The sequence below is a fragment of the Somniosus microcephalus genome, chromosome 28, assembly GCF_052327205.1.
Source record: "Somniosus microcephalus isolate GS21.2 chromosome 28, FLI_Smic_1.0, whole genome shotgun sequence".
Lineage (NCBI taxonomy): Eukaryota > Metazoa > Chordata > Chondrichthyes > Squaliformes > Somniosidae > Somniosus > Somniosus microcephalus.
Genome location: NC_141014.1, coordinates 42,316,690 through 42,338,889, shown reverse-complemented (window position 1 = coordinate 42,338,889; position 22,200 = coordinate 42,316,690). Strand labels below are relative to the sequence as shown.

The window sequence follows — 22,200 nt, the reverse complement described above, 5'->3', positions numbered from 1 at the left end:
GTGTCCCCGAGCCCTGGGCACTGGTTCATGACCAGGAGTGGGATCATTGTGTTCCCTCCCTGAGCCCCGGGCACTGGTTCATGACCAGGAGTGGGATCATTGTGTTCCCCGAGCCCTGGGCACTGGTTCATGACCAGGAGTGGGATCATTGTGTTCCCCGAGCCCTGGGCACTGGTTCATGACCAGGAGTGGGATCATTGTGTTCCCCGAGCCCTGGGCACTGGTTCATGACCAGGAGTGGGATCATTGTGTTCCCTGAGCCCCGGGCACTGGTTCATGACCAGGAGTGGGATCATTGTGTCCCCGAGCCCCGGGCACTGGTTCATGACCAGGAGTGGGATCATTGTGTCCCCGAGCCCTGGGCACTGGTTCATGACCAGGAGTGGGATCATTGTGTTCCCTCCCTGTGCCCCGGGCACTGGTTCATGACCAGGAGTGGGATCATTGTGTTCCCCGAGCCCCGGGCACTGGTTCATGACCAGGAGTGGGATCATTGTGTTCCCTGAGCCCCGGGCACTGGTTCATGACCAGGAGTGGGATCATTGTGTTCCCTGCGCCCCGGGCACTGGTTCATGACCAGGAGTGGGATCATTGTGTTCCCTGAGCCCCGGGCACTGGTTCATGACCAGGAGTGGGATCATTGTGTCCCCGAGCCCTGGGCACTGGTTCATGACCAGGAGTGGGATCATTGTGTTCCCTCCCTGTGCCCCGGGCACTGGTTCATGACCAGGAGTGGGATCATTGTGTTCCCCGAGCCCTGGGCACTGGTTCATGACCAGGAGTGGGATCATTGTGTTCCCCGAGCCCTGGGCACTGGTTCATGACCAGGAGTGGGATCATTGTGTTCCCTGCGCCCCGGGCACTGGTTCATGACCAGGAGTGGGATCATTGTGTTCCCTGAGCCCAGGACACTGAGGCCAGTTGTAGCAAACACTTACAAATTCAGTGTGTAAACTGTTAAGCTCTGCATCTTGCTGGTTCCTCCCCAGTAGCTCCTTCTCTCCCAACAAAACCAGTCCTTCAGCCTATGGTTGGAAGTTTGACTTCTAACCTGAGTTATTTCTCTCAATCCTTCTCTCTTCCTCCCCCACCCCCCTGCCAAACAGAGCCAGAATAACAAACTCTATTGGGCATCAGTCCTGTGCCATGTGGCAGTGAAGATTTACACCGCCTGTTTTTGTGTTCAGTCTAGCTAATTTGCAGGGCTCCTTGCCCCACAATAGTGTTGCCACTAATTAAAACAGTACTCAAAACAGACAAATGAGAAAAAAGTAAGATCCATTGGGTACAGAAATAGTTGGCGTTGTCTGAAAGAACATCTCTGAGCAGGCTGGGTGGGTGGGGTCAGCACAGGGTTTATAAACATTTTTTTAAATGAAGCTGTGAAAGTGAAGATTAACAGGCGATCTGGCTCGAGATACACAAAAGGCTTCACATTTCTAGTTCAGTTTTCTCAAAGTTTTTCAGTTCTGCTCAACTTCATATATTCCAAATAAAACAAAAGGGCTGCTGCAGAAAAAGTGCAATCAGTCCGAGCTGCCTGTCCATGGTTCAATGTGGCTGGATTCACCAGTACAATCAGTCCGAGCTGTCTGTCCATGGTTCACTGTGGCTGGATTCACCAGTACAATCAGCCTGAGCTGTCTGTCCATGGTTCACTGTGGCTGGATTCACCAGTACAATCAGTCCGAGCTGTCTGTCCATGTTCAGTGTGCCTGGATTCACCAGTTGTGATAAATTTCCTCCTCCTCATGAAGGCATTGGCTCGTGCTCGGGTGCAGTTCAAGTACATCAGCCACCCAGTAACTCCCCCGAGTGTAGGTAGTGACTGTGACCAGGCAATTGGATCATAGCCTGCTCTGTTCGTGCCCTTCCCCTGCTATCTGTACATGTACTTTCCAGCAAGAGCCATTGGATAGTTATAGAGAGCAGGAATTCGGGTTGATTTTTATAATTTTCCCTTCAGTACCTCGGGTGCTGAGACCAATTGACGTACCACATCACTTCCTGGCTGAGAGCAGGCAACTCCGTATACATTGAGAGTCAAGTTTGGGTTGCTTTGGTTAGTGGTGAGCTGGATGCACCATTACCAACTATATCATGGTGGAGCTAGTTCTGCTTTCTCCTTTTTGAATATGCTGTATAAACATTAATTAGAGGTAAACTCGACGAGCAATGTTGGATTTGCGGAGTTCGCTGCATTAACTGCACTCAGCTGGAATGGTGGAGCTCCTCGAGACTGTGACTGGATCCACTGCTGTTCAGCTCCATTCCATTGTTGGACTTTGAATCGCCTCTAAATCACCGCCTGTGATTCCATCAATGCGCCATGCTTTATTAACAAAATGAAGTAAAGTTAGAAACAGAAATTAATTTTACGGTTCGGGCTTTTTCTGAAGACTTTTGTGTTTACAGCCAAAGGCAATTTCCTTAAGCTGACCGAGCCTCCCTAGACCAAGAACTGTTCCCTTGTACATGCCATGCATGGGGCGGCTTACCCAGGGTTAATAACAAACCCTTATCATTCACTGCAGGTCACACGAATCCCCACCATCTGTCTTGAAGGCAGAAAATAATCTGACATTAATACATTATGTACAGGCTAAAATGATTAGACTTATTTACAAGTTCATTAACACACAAATGTCAAATAAAACAAGTTACTGAATTTGCACAATGCTTAAAACAGTGAAATGAGAATCAGCTCATACGTGGGTTAGAAACCCTTTACAGAACGCAGTTCTTGAGCGTCTGAATTTGACTTCTGGGAGGCCTTCCAGCTGCATTGTACATGAACACTGCAAGCCTCCGTTCCAATCTCCTGCTAGAAAGTGCAGCAGAATTCACCAGTGCTTCGGTTCCAGTTCCTCTTGGCTAAGGTAGATTGGGAAACTACATTAAAAGGTATGACAGTGGACGAGCAATGGCTAGTATTTAAAGAATTAATACATAATTTACAACAAATATACATTCCTTTAAGGCACAAAAACCTCACAGGAAAAGTGGTCCAACCGTGGCTAACAAGAGAAGTTAAAGATAGTATTAGATCAAAGGAAGAGGCTTATAATGCTGCCAAAAAGAGTAGTAAGCCTGAGGATTGGGAGTATTTTAGAATTAAGCAAAGGAGGACCAAGAAATTGATACAAAGATGGGAGGTAAAGCAGTGAGTGAGGAGGACATAAAAAACCTGCAAAAGGACATAGACAGGCTAAGTGAGTGGGCAGAAATTTGGCAGATGGAATATAATGTTGGAAAGTGTGAGGTTATGCACTTTGGCAGAAAAAATCAAAGCGCAAGTTATTATCTAAATGGAAAGAAACTGCAAAGTGCTACAGTACAAAGGGACCTGGGGGTCCTGGTGCATGAAACACAGAAGGTTAGTATGCAGGTACAGCAGGTGATCAGGAAGGCCAATGGAATCTTGGCTTTTATTGCAAGGGGGATGGGGCATAAAAGCAGGGAAGTCTTGCTTCAGTTATACAGGGTACTGGTGAGGCCACACCTGGAATACTGCGTACAGTTTTGGTTTCCATATTTAAGAAAAGATATACTTGCTCTCGAGGCAGTTCAGAGAACGTTCACTCGGTTGATTCCGGAGATGAGGGGGTTGACTTATGAGGAAAGGTTGAGTAGGTTGGGCCTCTACTCATTGGAATTCAGAAGAATGAGAGGCGATCTTATCGAAACATAAAAGATTGTGAGGGGGCTTGATCGGGTGGATACGTGGAGGATGTTTCCACTGATGGGTGAAACTAGAACTAGGGGGCATAATCTTAGAATAAGGGGCTGCCCTTTCAAAACTGAGATGAGGAGAAACTTCTTCACTGAGGGTAGTAAATCTATGGAATTTGCTACCTCAGAGCGCTGTGTAAGCTGCGACATTAATTAACTTTAAAACGGAGATAGACAGTTTCCTAGCTGATAAGGGAATTAGGGGTTATGGGGAGAGGGCAGGGAAGTGGACTTGAGTCTAGGTTCGGATCAGCCATGATCCTATTGAATGGCGGGGCAGGCCCGAGGGGCCGTATGGCCTACTCCTGCTCCTCCTACTTATGTTCTTATGATAAACGGAAAATAGAATATGAGAGTAAACTAGCAAGAGACATAAAAACAGACTGTAAAAGCTTCTATAGGTATGTAAAAAGGAAAAGATTAGCAAAAGTAAATGTGGGTCCCTTACAGGCTGAGACAGGAGAAATTATAATGGGGAATAAGGAAATGGCAGAGAAACAAAACAAATACTTTGTGTCAGTCTTCACGGAAGAAGATGCAAAAAAACTTCCCAGAAATAGTGGCGAACCAAGGGTCCAGCGAGACTGAGGAACTGAAAGAAATTATTATTAGTAAAAAAGTAGTACAGGTACTAGAGAAATTAATGGGACTGAAAGCTGATAAAACCCCTGGACTTGATGGCCTACATCCTAGGGTTTTGCAAGAGTTGGCTATACAGATAGTGGATGCATTGGTTGTCATTTTCCAAAATTCCATAGATTCTAGAATGGTTCCCACAGATTGGAAGGTAGCAAATGTAACCCCACTATTTAAGAAAGGAGGGAGAGAGAAAACGGGGAACTACAGACCAGTTAGCCTGACATCAGTAGTAGGGAAAATGCTAGAATCTATTATTAAGGACGTGGTAACAGGGCACTTAGAAAATAATAATAGGATTGGGCAGTCAACACGGATTTATGAAAGGGAAATCGTGTTTGACAAATCTGTTAGAATTTTTTGAGGTTGTAACGAGCAGAATAGATAAGGGGGAACCAGTGGATGTGGTGTATTTGGATTTTCAGAAGGCATTCGATAAGGTGCCACACAAGAGGTTATTAAACAAAATTAGGGCTCATGTGATTGGGGGTAATATACTAGCATGGATTGAGGATTGGTTAATGGACAAAACAGAGTAGGAATAAACGGGTCATTTTCGGGTTGGCAGGCTGTAACTAGTGGGGTACCACAAGGATCAGTGCTTGGGCCTCAGCTATTCACAATCTCTATCAATGATTTGGATGAGGGGACCAAATGTAAAATATCCAAATTTGCTGATGATACAAAGCTAGGTGGGAATGTAAATTGTGAGGAGGATGCAAGGAGGCTTCAAGGGGATATAGACAGGCTAAGTGAATGGGTAAGAACATGGCAAATGAAATATGTAGAGAAATGTGAAGTTATCCACTTTGGTAGGAAAAATAGAAAAGCAGAGGTTTTTTTAAATGGTGAGAGATTGGGAAATGTTGGTGTTCAGATGGACCTGGGTGTCCTTGTACACAAACCACTGAAAGTTAACATGCAGGTACAGCAAGCAATTAGGAAAGCAAATGGCCTTTATTACAAGAGGATTTGAGTACAAGAGTAAAGATGTCTTCCTGCAATTATATAGGGCCCTGGTGAGACCACACCTGGAGTATTGTGTACAGTTTTGGTCTCCTTACCTAAGGAAGGATATACTTGCCATAGAGGGAGTGCAATGAAGGTTCACCAGGCTGATTCCTGGAATGGGGTGATTGTCCTTTGAGGAGAGATTGAGTAGACGAGGCCTATATTCTCTAGAGCTTAGAAGAATGAGAGGTGATCTCATTGAAACATACAACATTCTTACAGGGCTTGACAGGGTAGATGCAGGGAGGATGTTTCCCCTGGCTGGGGAGTCTAGAACCAGGGGTCACAGTCTCAGAATAAAGGGGTCGGCCATTTAGGACTGAGATGAGGAGAAATTTCTTCACTCAGAGGGTGGTGAATCTTTGAAATTCTCTACCCCAGAGGGCTGTGGAGGCTCAGTCGTTGAGTATATTCAAGACAGAGATCAATAGATTTTTGAATATTAAGGGAATCAAGGGATATGGGGATAGTGCAGGAAAGTGGAGATGCGTTAGAAGTTCAGCCATGATCTTACTGAATGGCAGAGCAGGCTCGATGAGCCAAATGGCTGACTCCTGCTCCTATTTCTTATGTTCTCTGAAGTTCAAGCCATCAGATATCCAGAATCAGACATTGTAGTGTTTACATGGAATTCTAATAAATGGATAAATGTTAATTGTGTGAGTCGTAAGTACTTCTTAATACCATGACCATGGACAACTCAATTTTTACCTGGAGCAAAGCCCGTATGCTGACTAATTTTCAGAACAGTCAACAACGTTTACCTTCTGCCCTTTATTTGGTAGGTTCGATAGATTTAATTTTAACTTTAGCTAATTCAGAATTGTACAAATTAGATTCCCTAATTTACTACACAGATGTTAATTCAATACCGCCTCCAATTGGTCAGTGAGTTGCTGAGGTTTGATCTGTGGTCTGAGCTGCATTGTTGATCCTATTGGAACATTTAGAGGGATCCTGGGCTTGGCAAGTTGAAATCAGAGAAGGTTCCTGCTGCCAATACCTCACTAACATGGGTCATGTGTGAGGGCAGGATTGGACTTGAGCATGATGCCCCTGCAGTTAAATAGCCTGCCAACACTTGCTGTCGAGGCTCACATATGAATAATGGCCAGTCAGGCTAGCTGCAGTCAGTGGCTTCAGGAGAAAAAGAGGAATTAAGTCATAGACTTTTACTTTGCTTTACTTACTGTTCTTTTCCTTTTGCAGGCTAGTTTATACCGAGGTGGATACAGCCGTTTCGCTCCCTACTAAAAGTGATGTGAACTCCTGCAATGGGAACAACCCCTTCCCAAGGCCTGGGTGTTGCAATATTACAAGTAGTGGAACTTTATAGCAACTCGACACGGAAAAAAATACACGAGAAAGAGAGGAAATCATTACACGAGAGAGAGAGACCTACTTTTTTATACCTCATTACGTTCTTCTAAACATGTATTTTTTTTCCTTACGTTTCTGCCTTCATTATTTTTTTGTTCCAAAGATTGTGCAAACAGTTTTTAACTGTGGTATAAAAGTGCATTTCTTTGTGTGTGTAGTGACATTTATGAAATCAGCTTCATCCGACAAAAGAAACTTAAAAATATTAGTCACAAAAACAAGTTAGTGAAAGCCAAAAGTGAAATTGGGTGCCCATTGGAAGCTGGTCCCGGGTACTGCATGTATAGAACAGCAGCAGCAAGGGATTGTAGTTACCCAGACTCCCGGTGGCTGTGGAAAGGCCCGAGACTTACACCACTGAGTGGGAGTCAGTGCAGAGGGGGTGGTGGAAATGGCCCGAGTGTGAGTTGATGGAGGCAGTTTTGTGTTGTGCTTTGTTTTTGTAGTGAGGAGAAGGAGCAGCTTCCATCTGGTCATCATTTCCAGAGTCGGTCAGCCTGACTAAACAACAGCAACAGCCAAAAAATAATTTATAATCAGACTGCAAAATGGATGCAGCATGAACTTGTTTTTTCCTTTTAATGATACGTTCCAGACTCTGAAACCCAGTGATGTACATTCATCCAAGCAAAATTGCTTTTAAAATAATTGATTAAATGCATTCAGATCCCAGTAGATATGCTCAGCAAATGCAGCTAGTATCCCTCCTGGTGTAAATGGGGCTGGTGTTATCCTTCACCATTGAGTTAAGAGATACAGTCCAGAAGTGTTGGCACTAAGTGTATGCATTTTTAATTGCATCAGTCCTCGCATAAGGTTACTCAAATCACACTACCCAATTCATTTGTATCCCTATTTTTTTTTTAATGTGGCCTAAGATATTGTGACTGGCTGACACCCTTGCATTCAGCAGACTTGCAGTTTTTAAATCAAACTTTTTGTTAACTCTAATCATCAGTGCAGATTTTTTTGCTGTTTTTTGTTTGTGGCCTTCGTTTCGTTTACCTCCGTTTTTGGTGAGTACCAAAATCAGCAAAGGAGATGCTGCACAGGAAATGGTCACCTGGCTGAAGAGAAAGATAGACCTGGTCCTGCCGATGGGGTGTGAAGGGAAGAGCAAAGGGTGTGAGTTGGAGGGAGGGAGGGATGGGAGTTTAGTTGTTGCAAGCTTGCAGCCAGCAGAGATTTGGGAGGATAGTCAGCCTGTTGCATCTTGTAAGGAGGTGTGAATTCCACACTATGTTGGCAAACATTTTAGAGGCATTCATGATGCCATTTCAGATGTGTTAAAAATTTTTAAAGAAGTTAAGAGTTGAGCAGGTATGTGAGAGTTAAATTCACTCGTTGAGGCTCCAGGTCAGACTGAAAAGCTAAACGTTTATTCGCGGGCTCAGGGCTGGCCCAGACCTTTCCATTCTGCACCGGTGTTCCTGGGGCACTGCTCTCTCTTTGGAAACCCCGTTTATATCCCTGCACTGGGAGACGTGGATTGAAAGAGACGCAAACTTTCATGTTTTGAACAAGTGCAGTTGCTGCCAGAGCTTCTGATCATGCAGTATCCAGCAACATGGTGTGTACTGCACCGGCTTAGTAAGCTATTTAAAGAAAATCAATCTTTGTTTAAAGAAAAAGGGACACTAGTCGTAGACACCACACTGCCGCCCTTAAATTATGATATTGTTTTACAAGCCAAAGCGTGGTTTGTCGCTGTATGACAATTATGTTTTTTTGTATATAAAATATTTTAGTTGTCATTGTAATGGGGAAACATTCACAGAAACATCTCATCACAGAGGATGGAATTTAAAATGGGAAGTTGGCATGATGCTGAATGGCATCTCCTGGTAGTGCTCCTGTAGTGTAGCCGCGCATTTAAAATGTTACTATAGAAGGAAGATTTAGAAGCCACGGACGGGTGGCTTGTATTAGTGGGAGGTGCTGTTCCGCGTCACACCAGGTTCAATAATCACTTTCATTCCTATGACTACAAATCGCATTCTTTTACTTAGATTCACTTTTATATTATAACCACCGGACATTTTAACGGCACTACATCTGCACCCAACTCCACTGACTACCCAGCAACGCACGGGTAATGTTCTCACACCAGTTATTCTCTTTCCCTGATTTTTTGTTTGTTGCTAAGAGCCTCATAATAGCTGTAGAATAGGCAGAATCTTTGGAGGGAACAATTTCAGATTAGAGCAAATGTTTTTTTGGAATGAAGATTGTCTTGCTTCTAGCAGGAATTGGCTGTGTCGAGTCAGCAGCTCACCGTGTGGGTAAATGTCCAACAGCCCCGTCCTTCAGCTCAGGTTCTATGGGACTGACGAGTTTTATTTTGTTTTTTTTGTTTTCTGTTTGTTGGTGTGTGTGGTGTTTTTTCGGACGGTACCCATGTGCAGCCTGTGGCTGTATCCCGACTGAAATAGGAAACTCTCACTGGCTGCTAGTGAGTAGGAGACATTACCATCGTGGCATGACTGATGCTGATACTTGAATCATTTAATCCTTCAGCCTTTTTTAAAACAACATTTATTTCTTCCCATTTACTTGTAATACAGTTCACGCTACACGATCACAATCCCCCTTTCCCCCAAAAAAAGAGACAAACTCCAATTTTCCACAACTGAAAGATTGTGCTGACCATCGAGCCAGGGAGAGGAGAGGATCTGCTCTCCCAGCTCGGAGAGGCGAGGGGGTGGGGATTAGAAGTTGTGCTGTGGTGCAGGCGTTGGAAAGGGAATAAAATAGGAGAAAACACTAAACAGAATTGAAAATCCTTGTGCAGGTCGTATTTAACCTTCCAAGAAAACTCGCATCAACACTGTCCTGCCCCCGATCCGCCTTGTTTTGTGAACGTTTCCCTGGAAGGTATGGTATATCGTATAGTAGCTTCATCACCAAGCAGTATTCATTGGGTTATAATTAGATATAATCATGAATGTTAAGTAGATAGGACATGGACTATTATTCCTTTTGTATTACTTCCCATGTATAAATTATTGATCTTGTTGCTGGCTTTTATAAACTCGAAGGAGGGGATTCCCTTCCTAACAGTAATAAAGCACTGTTTTTAAAATAAAACAAAAATGGTGAGAACACAGTCAGACTCCGCATGTGTTTGTGTGTGGGATGGGTTGTTGCTGGACTTGTTCTAATCATCACGATAAGAAATGAAGTTACTAACTGTGGAATCCCTTGTTCATTCAGCAAGCCGAACATTTTCAGTTGTGCCAAAACTTTTTGTGGAGCAGTAACTCCCGTTGCAGCAATTGGATGTCTTTTGTGCAGCTTGGCAGCAGCCTGCAGTGTTACAGATGGACAGCATGCACACCTGCAATAACACAGGCTGCTGCACACGTAGGTGTGTGTGCTCACACCCCTTCACTGCACTTCTATCGTGATCTTATGGGAATAAACATCTTGAGTTGCTTTATAGGAGTAAGAAATGCAGAGGAGTGACATCAGAAGAATTGGGGAGAAGGCTATTGGCAAAGTCAAAAGAGGTAGTTTGTGAGGAGGTTTTTATAAATGGGGAAGAGGTAGCTAGGTGGATGGGGCTAAGGGAGTGTTTGAGTTCAGGGTAAAGACACTTAAGGTTCTGCTACCAAAGGGGGAGTGGAGGCTGAGGAGGAGATAGAGGCCAGCAATTGAATATTGCAGGGTGCATGCTGCAACATAGGGCTGTGGAGGAGGTTATGGGATAGTGGTCATAGAAACATAGAAGATAGGAGCAGGAGTAGGCCATTCGGCCCCTCGAGCCTGCTCCGCCATTCGATGAGATCATGGCTGATCATCCAAACTCAGTACCCCGTACCTGCCTTCTCTCCATATCCCTTGATCCCTTTAGCTCCAAGAAATATATCTAACTCCTTCTTGAATATATTTAAAGACTTGGCCTCAACTGCCTTCTGTGGTAGAGAATTCCACAGGTTCACCACTCTCTGGGTGAAGAAATTCTTCCTCATCTCTGTCCTAAATGGCTTATCCCTTATCCTTAGACTATGACCCCTGGTTCTGGACTCTCCGACCATCGGGAACATTCTACCTGCATCTAGTTTGTCCAAACCTGTCAGAATTTTATAAGTTTCGATGAGATCCCCTCTCATTCTTCTAAACTCCAGCGAGTATAAGCCCAATCGACCCAATCTCTCCTCATACGTCATTCCTGCCATCCCAGGGATCAGCCTTGTAAATCTTCGCTGAACTCCTTCCATGGCAAGAACATCCTTCCTCAGATAAGGCAACCAAAACTGCACACAGTACTCAAGATGTGGTCTCACCAAGGCCCTGTACAACTGCACCAGGACATCCTTGCTCCTGTACTCAAACCCTTTCGCTATGAAGGCCAACATACCATTTGCCTCCTTCACCGCCTGCTGCACCTGCATGCTTACCTTCAGTGACTGGTGCACAAGGACACCCAGGTCTCGTTGCACTTCCCCTTCTCCCAATCTATTGCCATTCAAATAATAGTCTGCCTTTCTGTTTTTGACACCAAAGTGGATAACCTCGCATTTATCCACATTATATTGCATCTGCCACACTTCTGCCCAATCACCCAACCTGTCTTGGAGTTTCTCGGTATCCTCCTCGCAGCACACACGCCCACCCAGCTTTGTGTCGTCTGCAAACTTGGAGATATTACACCTAGTTCCCTTATCTAGACCATTAATGTATATTGTGAATAGCTGGGGTCCAAGGACCGATCCCTGCGGCACCCCACTAGCCACTGCCTGCCACTCGGAAAAAGACCCGTTAATTCCTATTCTCTGCTTTCTGTCTGCCAACCAGTTCTCTATCCAATCAATACCTTGCCCCCAATCCCATGTGCCTTAACTTTACACGCTAATCTCTTATGCGGGACCTTATTGAAAGCCTTTTGAAAGTCCAAATACACCACACCTACTGGTTCTCCCTTATCTATTTTCCCAGTTACATCCTCAAAAAAATTCCAGTAGATTAGTTAAGCACGATTTACCTTTTGTAAATCCATGTTGACTTTGTCCGATCCTGTCACTGTTTTCCAAGTGCTCAGCTATTACATCCTTTATAATGGACTCTAGCATTTTCCCCACTACCGATGGCAGGCTTACCGGTCTGTACTTCCCCGCTTTCTCTCTACCACCCTTTCTGAATAGTGGGGTAACATTAGCTACCCTCCAATCCATGGGTACAGTTCCAGATTCCAGCGAATTTTGGAAGATGATCAGCAATGCACCTACTATTTCTAGGGCCACCTCCTTAAGTACCCTAGGATGTAGATTATCAGGCCCTGGGGATTTATCGGCCTTCAATCCCGTCAATTTCCCTAACACCATTTCCCTACAAATACTGATTTCTTTCAGTTCCTCCCTCTCATCAGACCCTATGTTCTCCAACATCTCTGGGAGGTTATTTGTGTCCTCCTTTGTGAAGACAGAACCAAAATATGCATTTAATTGGTCTGCCATTTCTTTGTTCCCCATTATAATTTCCCCTGCTTCTGACTGCAAGGGACCTACACTTGATTTCACTAATCTTTTTCTTTTCACATATCTATAAAAGCTCTTAGTCAGTTTTTATGTTCCCTGCAAGCTTACTTTCATATTCTATTTTCCCCTTAATTAATCCCTTTGTCCTCCTTTGAATCCTAAGCTGCTCCCAATCCTCAGGGTTACTGCTTTTTCTGGCCAATTTATATCCCCTCTCCTTGGATCTTATGCTATCCCTAATTTCCCTTGTTAGCCACGGTTGAGTCACCCTTTTTGTTTTATTCTTATCCCAAACTGGGATGAACAACTTCTGTAGTTCATCCATGCTGTCTTTGAATGTTTGCCATTGCCTATCCATTGTCAACCCTTTGAGTGACATTCCCCAATCCTACCCAATTCGTGCCTCATACCATCGTAGTTTCCTTTATTTAAATTCAGGACCCTAGTCTCCGAGTCAACTACTTCACTCTCCATCTTAATGAAGAATTCTATCATATTATGATCGCTCTGACCAAAGGGGTCTCGTACAACAAGATTGCTAATTAATCCTCTCTCATTACATAATACCCAGTCTAAGATGGCCTGATCTCTGGTTGGTTCCTCGACATATTGTTCCAGAAAACCATCCTGTAAATATTCTAGGAATTCCTCCTCCACAGTATTTTTACGAATTTGGTTTTCTATATGTAAATTAGTCACCCACGATGACTGCTGTGCCCTTACTGCATGCTTCTCTAATTTCCCTTTTAATGCCATCCCCAACCTCCGTATTACTGTTTGGAGGTCTATATACCACTCCCACTAACGTTTTCTGCCCCTTCATATTTCTCAGTTCTACCCATACAGATTCCGCATCATCAGAGTTAATATCCATCCTTTTCAATTGTGTTAATCCCCTCTTTAACCAGCAATGCTACCCCACCTCCCTTTCTTTTTTGCCTATCCTTCCTAAATATTGAATACCCCTGGATGTTGAGTTCCCAGCCTTGGCCACCCTGGAGCCATGTTTCTGTAATCCCAATCAAATCATATTCGTTTATCTCTATTTGCGCAGCTAATTCATCCACCTTGTTCCGAATGCTCCTTGCATTAAGACACAAAGCCTTCAGGCTTGTTTTTTTAACGCTCTCAGACCTATATGAATTATTATTTACTGTGACCATGTTTGATTTAAACCATTGAGTTCTTTGCCTTCTAATTTTGTTTTTCTCCTTCCTGTCTTTTGCTTTTTTCCTTGTTTCCCTTTCCTCTGTCTCCCTGCTCAGGTTCCCAACCCCCTGCCACTTTAGTTTAAACCCTCCCCAACAGCACTAGCAAACACTCCCCCTAGGACATCGGACCCGGCCCTGCCCAGGTGCAAACCGTCCCGTTTGTACTGGTCCCAGAACCGGTTCCAATGTCCAAGGAATTTGAATCCCTCCCCCTTGCACCATTCCTCTAGCCTTAATTGATTTAACCCACAGGTGCTGAGGCCAACTGTCTTTCTATCTCTTCTTCCCCCAAAGCCCCTGCCCTCATAGTTGAGATAAACTAACTTGGTACAGTCCAGGAATTGAACCTGTGGTCTTCTCACAGCCACACAATATGGGGCAATCATAGAACAGCACAGCACAGGAGGCGGCCATTCAGCCCATCGAGTCTGTGCCGGCTCTTTCGAAGAGCAATCCAGTTCATCCCACTCTTCCTCATATCCTTCCAATTTTTTCTCCAAGTATTAAACCCTGTAGGCAGCTGATTAAACCCTTGGTTATTTTTAAAAAATCTAAAACGCTGTATTTATTTACTGCCAAAAGGTGAACTTTAAACACAGGTAAGCAGGGAGTGATTCACAAGGTTTAAAGTGCGGTAAAACTGGGTGTGGTTTGGATAGGGAATGGGTCTCTACAGGCGATTATGCACTAAAAATCTCATTGAAGGATCACCTGACAATGAAGTGGATGTAGAATTGGATTATTTAATCCATACTGCCAATTGCACAGAGTATTGCTCTCCACCCTGCTCCTAAACCTAGCAACTCGCTGGGCTGTGGTTCAGTGATTCCGTCAACCCTTTAGTACCTCACCTAAATGCCCATTTTGACGTGCGATCTAGATGGTGAATGTTAGGCTATTCTTCTGAGAGGTATTACAAAGATAAGTACAGATAAGGGAGGCCTTTCAGCCCATCCACTCCATCTTTCTGTACAAATCCACAATTCCCACATCACGGCATGTTATTTGAATAATTCCAGAGTTCTTGCCACCTATGAGACCATTCCAGGTATGAATCACTCTTTGTGTGAAGATATGTTTCCTGACATTGGTGGTGAATTTGCCTTTTCCCAGTTTCTAAGTGCAGATGATCAGCCATGATCTTACTGAATGGCGGAGCAGGCTCGAAGGGCCAAATTGCCGCCTACTGCTCCTTATTCTTATGTTCTGCAGCATTGTTTTAACTTGAAATAATGCGCCTGATTAACCTTTTCCATTTCAACTCGTTTCATATATTTCTATAAGGGCCCTCTTTCTTTCACCTCCTTTCAAGTTTGAAGAATGTCTACCTTTCCCAACCTCATCATAACTCAGTTCTCTGACACTAGAGACCAAGTGTATGACCCATCACTGCCTCAATGAGCAAGCTGCAGCCTAACCAGAGCACAATACAGCATCGAAACATCGAATGGTTACAGCACAGAAGGCGGCCATTCGGCCCATTGAGCCCGTGTCGACTCTCCGCTTCAGCAGGATGGAGTCAGACCTGCCCTTAGTTTAGCAATTGGTGACGAGTTTGCTCAGCATTCTGTTTGCTTTAGCTGCTGCTCTGCAGTGTCTGCATGTGGTTGGTGTTCAGTCGATCACTCCCAGACACCTCTGCCTCTACCATTGCTAGTTCAGCACTATTCCTTTAGAAGTATTTTTCTCTTTTTCTTCCAATATGTAACTCCGAGCACTTAATCAGTGTTGAATTGCACCTGCCATTAGCTTTGCCCACTTGCAAATATTGTCTAGGTACTTCTGCAATTCCCTGGCTGCTTCATCAGAACCTACTGCTCTCCCAAGAGTCCAGTACCATCAGTGAGTTTGCCCAACTTGCATTGTTTCTGAATTCAGGCCAATTTAAAAGAAAAAAATACTTGCATTTATACAGCGCCTTTCACGACCACTGGGCGTCCCAAAGCACTTTACAGTCAATGAAGTACTTTTTGAAGTGTAGTGACTGTTGTAATGTAGGAGGGGCCCTGGGACACTCCGCTCTGTACATCTCCCTAGCCTGATATCATCATCATCTTAGAATCACAGAAAGTTACAGCACGGAAGGAGGCCATTTCGGCCCATCAGGTCTGTGCCGGCCAACAAAAAGCTATCCAGCCTAATCCCACTTCCCAGCTCTTGGTCCGTAGCCCTGCAGGTTACAGCATCCCAAGTGCACATCCAAGTACTTTTTAAATGTGGTTAGGGTTCCTGCCTCTACCACCCTTTCAGGCAGAGAGTTCCAGACCCCCACAACCCTCTGGGTGAAGAAATTTCCCCTCAAATCCCCTCTAAACCTTCCACCAATTACTTTAAATCTGTGCCCCCTGGTTTTTGACCCCTCTGCTAAGGGAAATAGATCCTTTCTATCCACTTTAAGTGTTGATTGAAGGTTAAACATTGGTCAGGACACCGGGGATAACTCCCCTGCTCCTCTTCGAAATAGTGCCATAGGATCTTTTACGTCCACCTGAGAGGGCAGACAGGGCCTGGGTTTAATGTCTCATCCAAAAGACACCACCTCTGACAGTGCAACACTCCCTCAACACTACACTGGAGTATCAGACTAGATTATGTGCTCAAGTCTGAAGTGGGGCTTGAACCCACAGCCTTGTGACTCAGAGGGGAGAGTGCTGCCCACTGAGCTATGGCTGAGGGGAGAGTGCTGCCCACGGAGCTATGGCTGAGGGGAGAGTGCTGCCCACTGAGCTATGGCGCTGAGGGGAGAGTGCTGCCCACTGAGCTAGCGCTGAGGGGAGAGTGCTGCCCACTGAGCTATGGCTGAGGGGAGAGTGCTGCCCACTGAGCTATGGCTGAGGGGAGAGTGCTGCCCACTGAGCTATGGCTGAGGGGAGAGTGCTGCCCACTGAGCTATGGCTGAGGGGAGAGTGCTGCCCACTGAGCTATGGCGCGGAGGGGAGAGTGCTGCCCACTGAGCTATGGCGCGGAGGGGAGAGTGCTGCCCACTGAGCCATGGCGCGGAGGGGAGAGTGCTGCCCACTGGGCCATGGCGCGGAGGGGAGAGTGCTGCCCACTGAGCTATGGCTGAGGGGAGAGTGCTGCCCACTGGGCCATGGCACGGAGGGGAGAGTGCTGCCCACTGAGCCATGGCGCTGAGGTAGTGCTGATTCAAACCAACAAGCTCCAAATCTGATGTGCTGAAACCAATGTGCTGAGTTTGCGCTGTTAGAAAGTGTTGGTTCGGTGAAAATTTCTCAGGGGCAGTGACACCCGCTGAATTGGATCCTTGGCTTAACCAGAGTGCACTTCAACAGCAAATATTGGAGGTGAGAGGAGATTGAGTGGCATAAGCTGGTACCCACCCAGGCACAGCATCGACAGGTGAGGGCAATTCAGACATCATGTCAACAACAGTCTCAAAATTCAATTCAGTGAAATTCTCGAGAGGAAATGATAAACTGATAAAACCCTGAGCGGGTGGAGATTCAGGAGAGGGGAGGTTCAGGGAGAAGGGGAAGGGGAAGGGAAGGGGTTCGGGGGGAGGGGGAAGGGACGGGGTTCAGGGGGAGGGGGAAGGGGTTCAGGGGGAAGGGGGGAGGAGGGAAGGGGTTCAGGGAGAGGGGGGAAGGGAAGGGGTTCAGGGAGAGGGGGGATGGGAGGGGGTTTGGGGGAGAGATTGATGGGTGGTGTCCAGGGGAAAGGGGAGTGGCATGGCGTTGGGGGTAATATATTAGCATGGATAGAGCATTGACTAACAGAAAACAAAGAGTCAGGATAAATGGGTCATTTTCAGGTTGGCAAACTAACTAGTGGGGTGCCAGAGGGATCATTGCTGGGGCCTCAACTATTTACAATCTATATTAATAAAACATAAGAAATAAGAGGAGTAGGCCATTCGGCCCCTCGAGCCTGCTCCGCCATTCAATAAGATCATGGCTGATCATCGACCTCAACTCCACTTTCCCGCCTGATCTTCATATCTCTTGAGTCCCCTGGAGTCCAAAAATCTATCGATCTCAGCCTTGAATATACTCAAAGACTCAGCATCCACAGCCCTCTGGGGCAGAGAATTCCAAAGATTCACAACCCTCTGAGTGAAGAAATTCCTCCTCATCTCAGTCTTAAATGGCCGACCCCTTATCCTGAGACTGTGACCCCTGGTTCTAGACACTCCAGCCAGGGGAAGCAACCTCTCAGCATTGACCCTGTCAATCCCCCTCAGAATCTTGAATGTTTCAATGAGATCAACTCTCATTCTTCTAAACTCCAGAGAAAATTCTACACAATCTCTCATCAGCCCCTCTCATCCCAGGAATCAATCTAGTGAACCTTCGTTGCACCGCCTCCAAGGCAAGTATATCCTTCCTTCGATAAGGAGACCAAAACTGTGCCCAGTACTCCAGGTGTGGTCTGACCAAGGCCCTGTACAATTGTAGCAAGACTTCCTTACTCTTATACTCCAACCCCCTTACAATAAAGGCCAACATGCCATTTTCCTTCCTTATTGCTTGCTGTACCTGCATGCTCGCTTTCTGTGTTTCTTGCACGAGGACACCCAAATCTCTCTCAACACCATCATTTGAAAGTTTCTCACCATTTAAAAAATATTCTGTTTTTCTATTCTTCCTACCAAAGTGAATAACCTCACATTTCCCTACATTATACTCCATCTGTCACCTCACTTAGTCTATCGATATCTCTTTGCAGACTCTGTGTTCTCCTCACAGCTTACTGTCCCACCTAGATTTGTATCATCAGCAAACTTGGATACATTACACTCGGTCCCTTCATCTAGGTCATTAATATAGATTGTAAATAGCTGAGGCCCCAGCAGTGATCCTTGCGGCACCCCACTAGTTACAGCCTGCCAACCTGAAAAGATCCGTTTATCCCTACTCTCTGTTTTCTGTCCGTTAACCAATCCTCTATCCATGCTACTATATTACCCCCAACCCAGTGAGCCCTAATCTTGTGTAATAACCTTTTATGTGGCATCTTATCGAATGCCTTTTCGAAATCCAAATATACTACATCCGCTGGTTCCACTTTACCTACCCTGCTAGTTACATCCTCAAAAAACTCTAATAAATTTGTCAAACACGATTTCCCTTTCATAAAACCTTGTTGACTCGGCCTAATCATGTTATGATTTTCTAAGTGACTCGATACCACTTCCTTAACAATGGATTCCAGCATTTTCCCAACTACTGATTTCAGGCTAACTGGCCTGTTGTTCCCTGCTTTCTCTCTCCCTCCTTTCTTGAATAGTGGTGTTACACTGCAATCTTCCAATCCGCTGAGACCATTCCAGAATCTAGGGAATTTTGGAAGATCAAAACCAATGCATCCACTATCTCTTCAGCCACCTCTTTTAGAACCCTAGGATGTAGGCCGTGAGGTCCAGGGGATTTGTCGGCTTTTAGTCCCATTAGTTTCTCTAGTGCTTTTTCTCTACTTATATTAATGACATTAAGTTCCTCACCCTCATTAGTCCCTGTTTCCCCACCATTTTTGATATGCTTTTTGTGTCTTCTACTGTGAAGATAGATACAAAATATTTGTTTAACGTTTCTGACTTGGATGAAGGGACCGAGTGTACTGTAGCCAAATTTGCTGATGATACAAAGATAGGTGGGAAGGCAAGTTGTGAGGAGGACACAAAGAAGCTGCAAAGGTTAAGTGAGTGGGCAAAAATTTGGCAGGTGGAGTATAATGTGGGGAAATGTGAGGTTATCCACTTTGGTAGGAAGAATAAAAAAGCAAATTATTATTTAAATGGAGACTACAAAATGCTGTGGTACAGAGAGATCTGGGGGTCCTCGTACATGAAACACAAAAATGTTAGTGTTGCGTTTGCAAGCATAACTCAATGACAGCATGTAGAAATCAACTCGTGTCGTTTTAATGCTCGATCCAACTAACCCCTACAGGCCAAGGCAATCGAGTACCTATCACCAATGTCAGACATAATATAATGATAACAGCACTATCAAACTTCATGTGCTAGAGTAACTCTAATGCAGCACTGTAACCCAGTGTGCAGACATAACATTTCCTCCCCCCTCACAGAATTTCAAACATGAAATGTGGTGACAAAGTCCTGTAGGTGGCCAGGGCGAGAACGTGTACGAACAGGCTGAGGTGGGGACTGGTGAGGAGCAAGCCGAGGTGGGGACTGGTGAGGTTGTGGCTGAGGCACAATATCTGCTTGAGGGTTGACTGGCTGAGCCACATATGCATCCCGCCACTCTGGGGGTAAGGCTTGGGGGTTAGATCCGTGTAATCCTGCATCAGGAGGTGCTGGCACCTGCCGAAGGCGGCTGGCATGCCACCGAGAGCCGGCAGTGAGGCAGAAAGTGGCTGGTCCAAGTTGGCGGCTGATTTGGAGAGGGGAGGACCAGAATGAGGCCATCTTATTGTTGCGGTGAGGCCTGCGGACTCTGACCCAATCGGAGACTGAGATGTTGGGCGCTTTGGCCCTCTTCGACTGGTTGAAGCGGAGTTTCATCTTCTGCTGTCTGGCGACTGTGGCTTGATCCCGTGGAGCAGGGCTCTGAGCTAGCGAGGGGCGGAGCCTGCCAAGGGGCAGCATGAGCTCACGGCCTAGCATAAGGGATGCGGGTGAGACCCCTGCAGTGGAATGTTGGGAGGCTCTGTACTGCAGCAGTGTGTGGAGGAGGGCCTTGTCAAACGCACACCCCTGGGATAGGTGTGCTCTGAGGCCATTTTTCAGTGTCTGGTTAAAACGCTCCACCCCCCCCATTTGACTCGGGGTGGTAGTATGTGACGGATGCCCTTGCTCTCAAGGTAGGAGGAGAGTTCCAAAGAGACCATTTGGGGGCCATTGTCTGTGGTGATGGCCTTTGGATGCCCCCAGCAGGAGAAGAGGGACTCAAGGATATTGATGATGACCTGAGAGGTGACGGAGCCCACGGCAGTGGCCTCTGGCCATTTTGAGTGCAAGTCATAGGTCACCACTAGGAACTGTTGATGGTGGGGGACACCATGGATCTCCCCGCAGACGTCCACCTGCAGGTGCTCCCAGGGCTGAGAGGGCCAGGCAAGGGGTTGCAGGGGTGGAGGAGCTTGGTAGCCAGTCTTGCCACTTACAAGGCAGGCTGCACAGTCCTTGACCAGGGCCTCGATTTCCCTGTTGATACCCGGCCACCACACTAGGTCTCGGCATTGTTGTTTGAGCTTCACTATGCCCAAGTGGCCCTTGTGCGCCATGGATAAAACACGCACATGAAGGACACTTGGGACCACAGTGCAGAGCCCACGTGCAACACAGAAGTCATTCCAGCAGGAGAGCTCCTCTTTAACTCTGGAGTAGGCAGACAGTTCCTCAGGCACCTTGCGAGGCCAGCCATCTCTGATGAAGGTGCACAGCTGGGAGAGGGCCGGATCCTGCTCAGAGGCCTCTTTGAGCTCCTGGAGAGAGACTGTGGTTTGGAGAGGCGTGTGCAGCATATGTATGATATCCTGTTCCACATGTTCAAAACCGACGAGTGGGGCTAGGGCAGAGACAGTGCGGGAGAGCAGATCTGCAACAACGTTGTCACGTCCTGGCATGAACTGGAGACTGAAATTGTATTGGCGGAGGCGGTCAGACCAGCGGTGTAGACGCAGTGGTCTGTGGCCTGTGCCGGATGTCGACAGCAGGGCAGTGAGAGCCTGATGATCGGTTCGCAGGGTGAAGGTACGGCCATACCTGTACAGGTGCCACCGCTCACATGCCCAGACGCACGCCAGCGCCTTACGCTCGCCTACTGAGTACTTCTGTTCAGTGGGGCTAAGGGCTCGGGAGGCAAAGGCGATTGGTTTCTCCACTCCATTCTGTATCTGCGATAACACTGCCCCCACAGCTGCAGCGGACGTGTCGCAGGTGACGAGGGTGGGGCTGGCGACGTCAAAGTGAGCCAACACTGGAGGCGTCATGAGCTGCGATTTGAGGAGACGTACAGCTTCCGTACAGGCTTGTGACCACACCCAGGGCTCATCCTTTTGTAGGAGCTGGCGCAGTGGGACTGTGGTGGCTGAGTACTGGGGCAAAAACTTCAGGTAGTACCCAGTCATGCCAAGGAAGGAGGCAACCTGTGCTGCAGAGCTGGGTTCTGGGATGCTATGAATGGCATCCACGTTTGACTGGAGTGGGGATATACCGTCAGCCAACAACCGAAACCCCACAAACTCGATCTCTGAAACAGCAAAGACACACTTTTCGCCATTCAGTGTGAGCTTGTATTTTGCTAGAGCCGTGAAAACTCTGTGAAGGCGTTCGTCGTGAGTGGAGGTCGAGGGCCCATGCACGACGAAGTCATCCAGGTAGATGGCCACCCCAGGAATGCCCGCGAGCACAGAGGACATCACCTTTTGGAAGCAGCTGGGTGCAGAGCTAAGTCCAAATGGCATCCTGGTGTACTGAAAGACGCCAGCATGTGTCACAAAAGCAGTGAGGGCCCTGCTGCTGGGGTGGAGGGGGACCTGTAGATAGCCCTGTCGAAGGTCCAGTTTCGAGAACAGGATGGAGCCATAGAACTGCGCTGTGAGTTCCTCTGACGTGGGCAGTGGATATTTGTCAGGGATTACGGCCTTATTCACTGCTCGAAGATCGACACAGACGCGTAGACCACCTGACTTTTTCTTTGCGACCACCAGGTTGGAGACCCATGGGGAGGCATCAACTGGTTCGATGATGCCAGCTTCCAGTAGCTGCTTTAGTTCAGCTGTGACCCCGTCACGGAGAGCAAGCGGGATGTGGCGCAGTGGCTGAA

The 22,200-nt window shown here is 46.5% G+C and overlaps 1 protein-coding gene across 4 annotated transcripts in view; it reads left to right on the top strand.

Annotated features, from left to right (window-relative positions):
* Positions 1–9,865, top strand: part of LOC147099680 (RNA binding protein fox-1 homolog 1-like) — a 107,773-nt gene extending 97,908 nt beyond the window's left edge. For 2 of the 4 annotated variants that reach the window (XR_015073897.1, XR_015073895.1), the window contains one exon: positions 6,589–6,630. Coding sequence is in view for 2 of the 4 variants with exons in the window: in XM_085969042.1 (XP_085825168.1) it covers positions 6,589–6,715 (127 nt within the window). In the remaining 2 variants the exon portion in view is untranslated. Of the gene's footprint in view, positions 1–6,588 lie in introns of all 4 variants that reach the window. The other 2 variants (XM_085969041.1, XM_085969042.1) reach the window with 1 other exon arrangement.
* Positions 9,866–22,200: the final 12,335 nt, after the last annotated feature.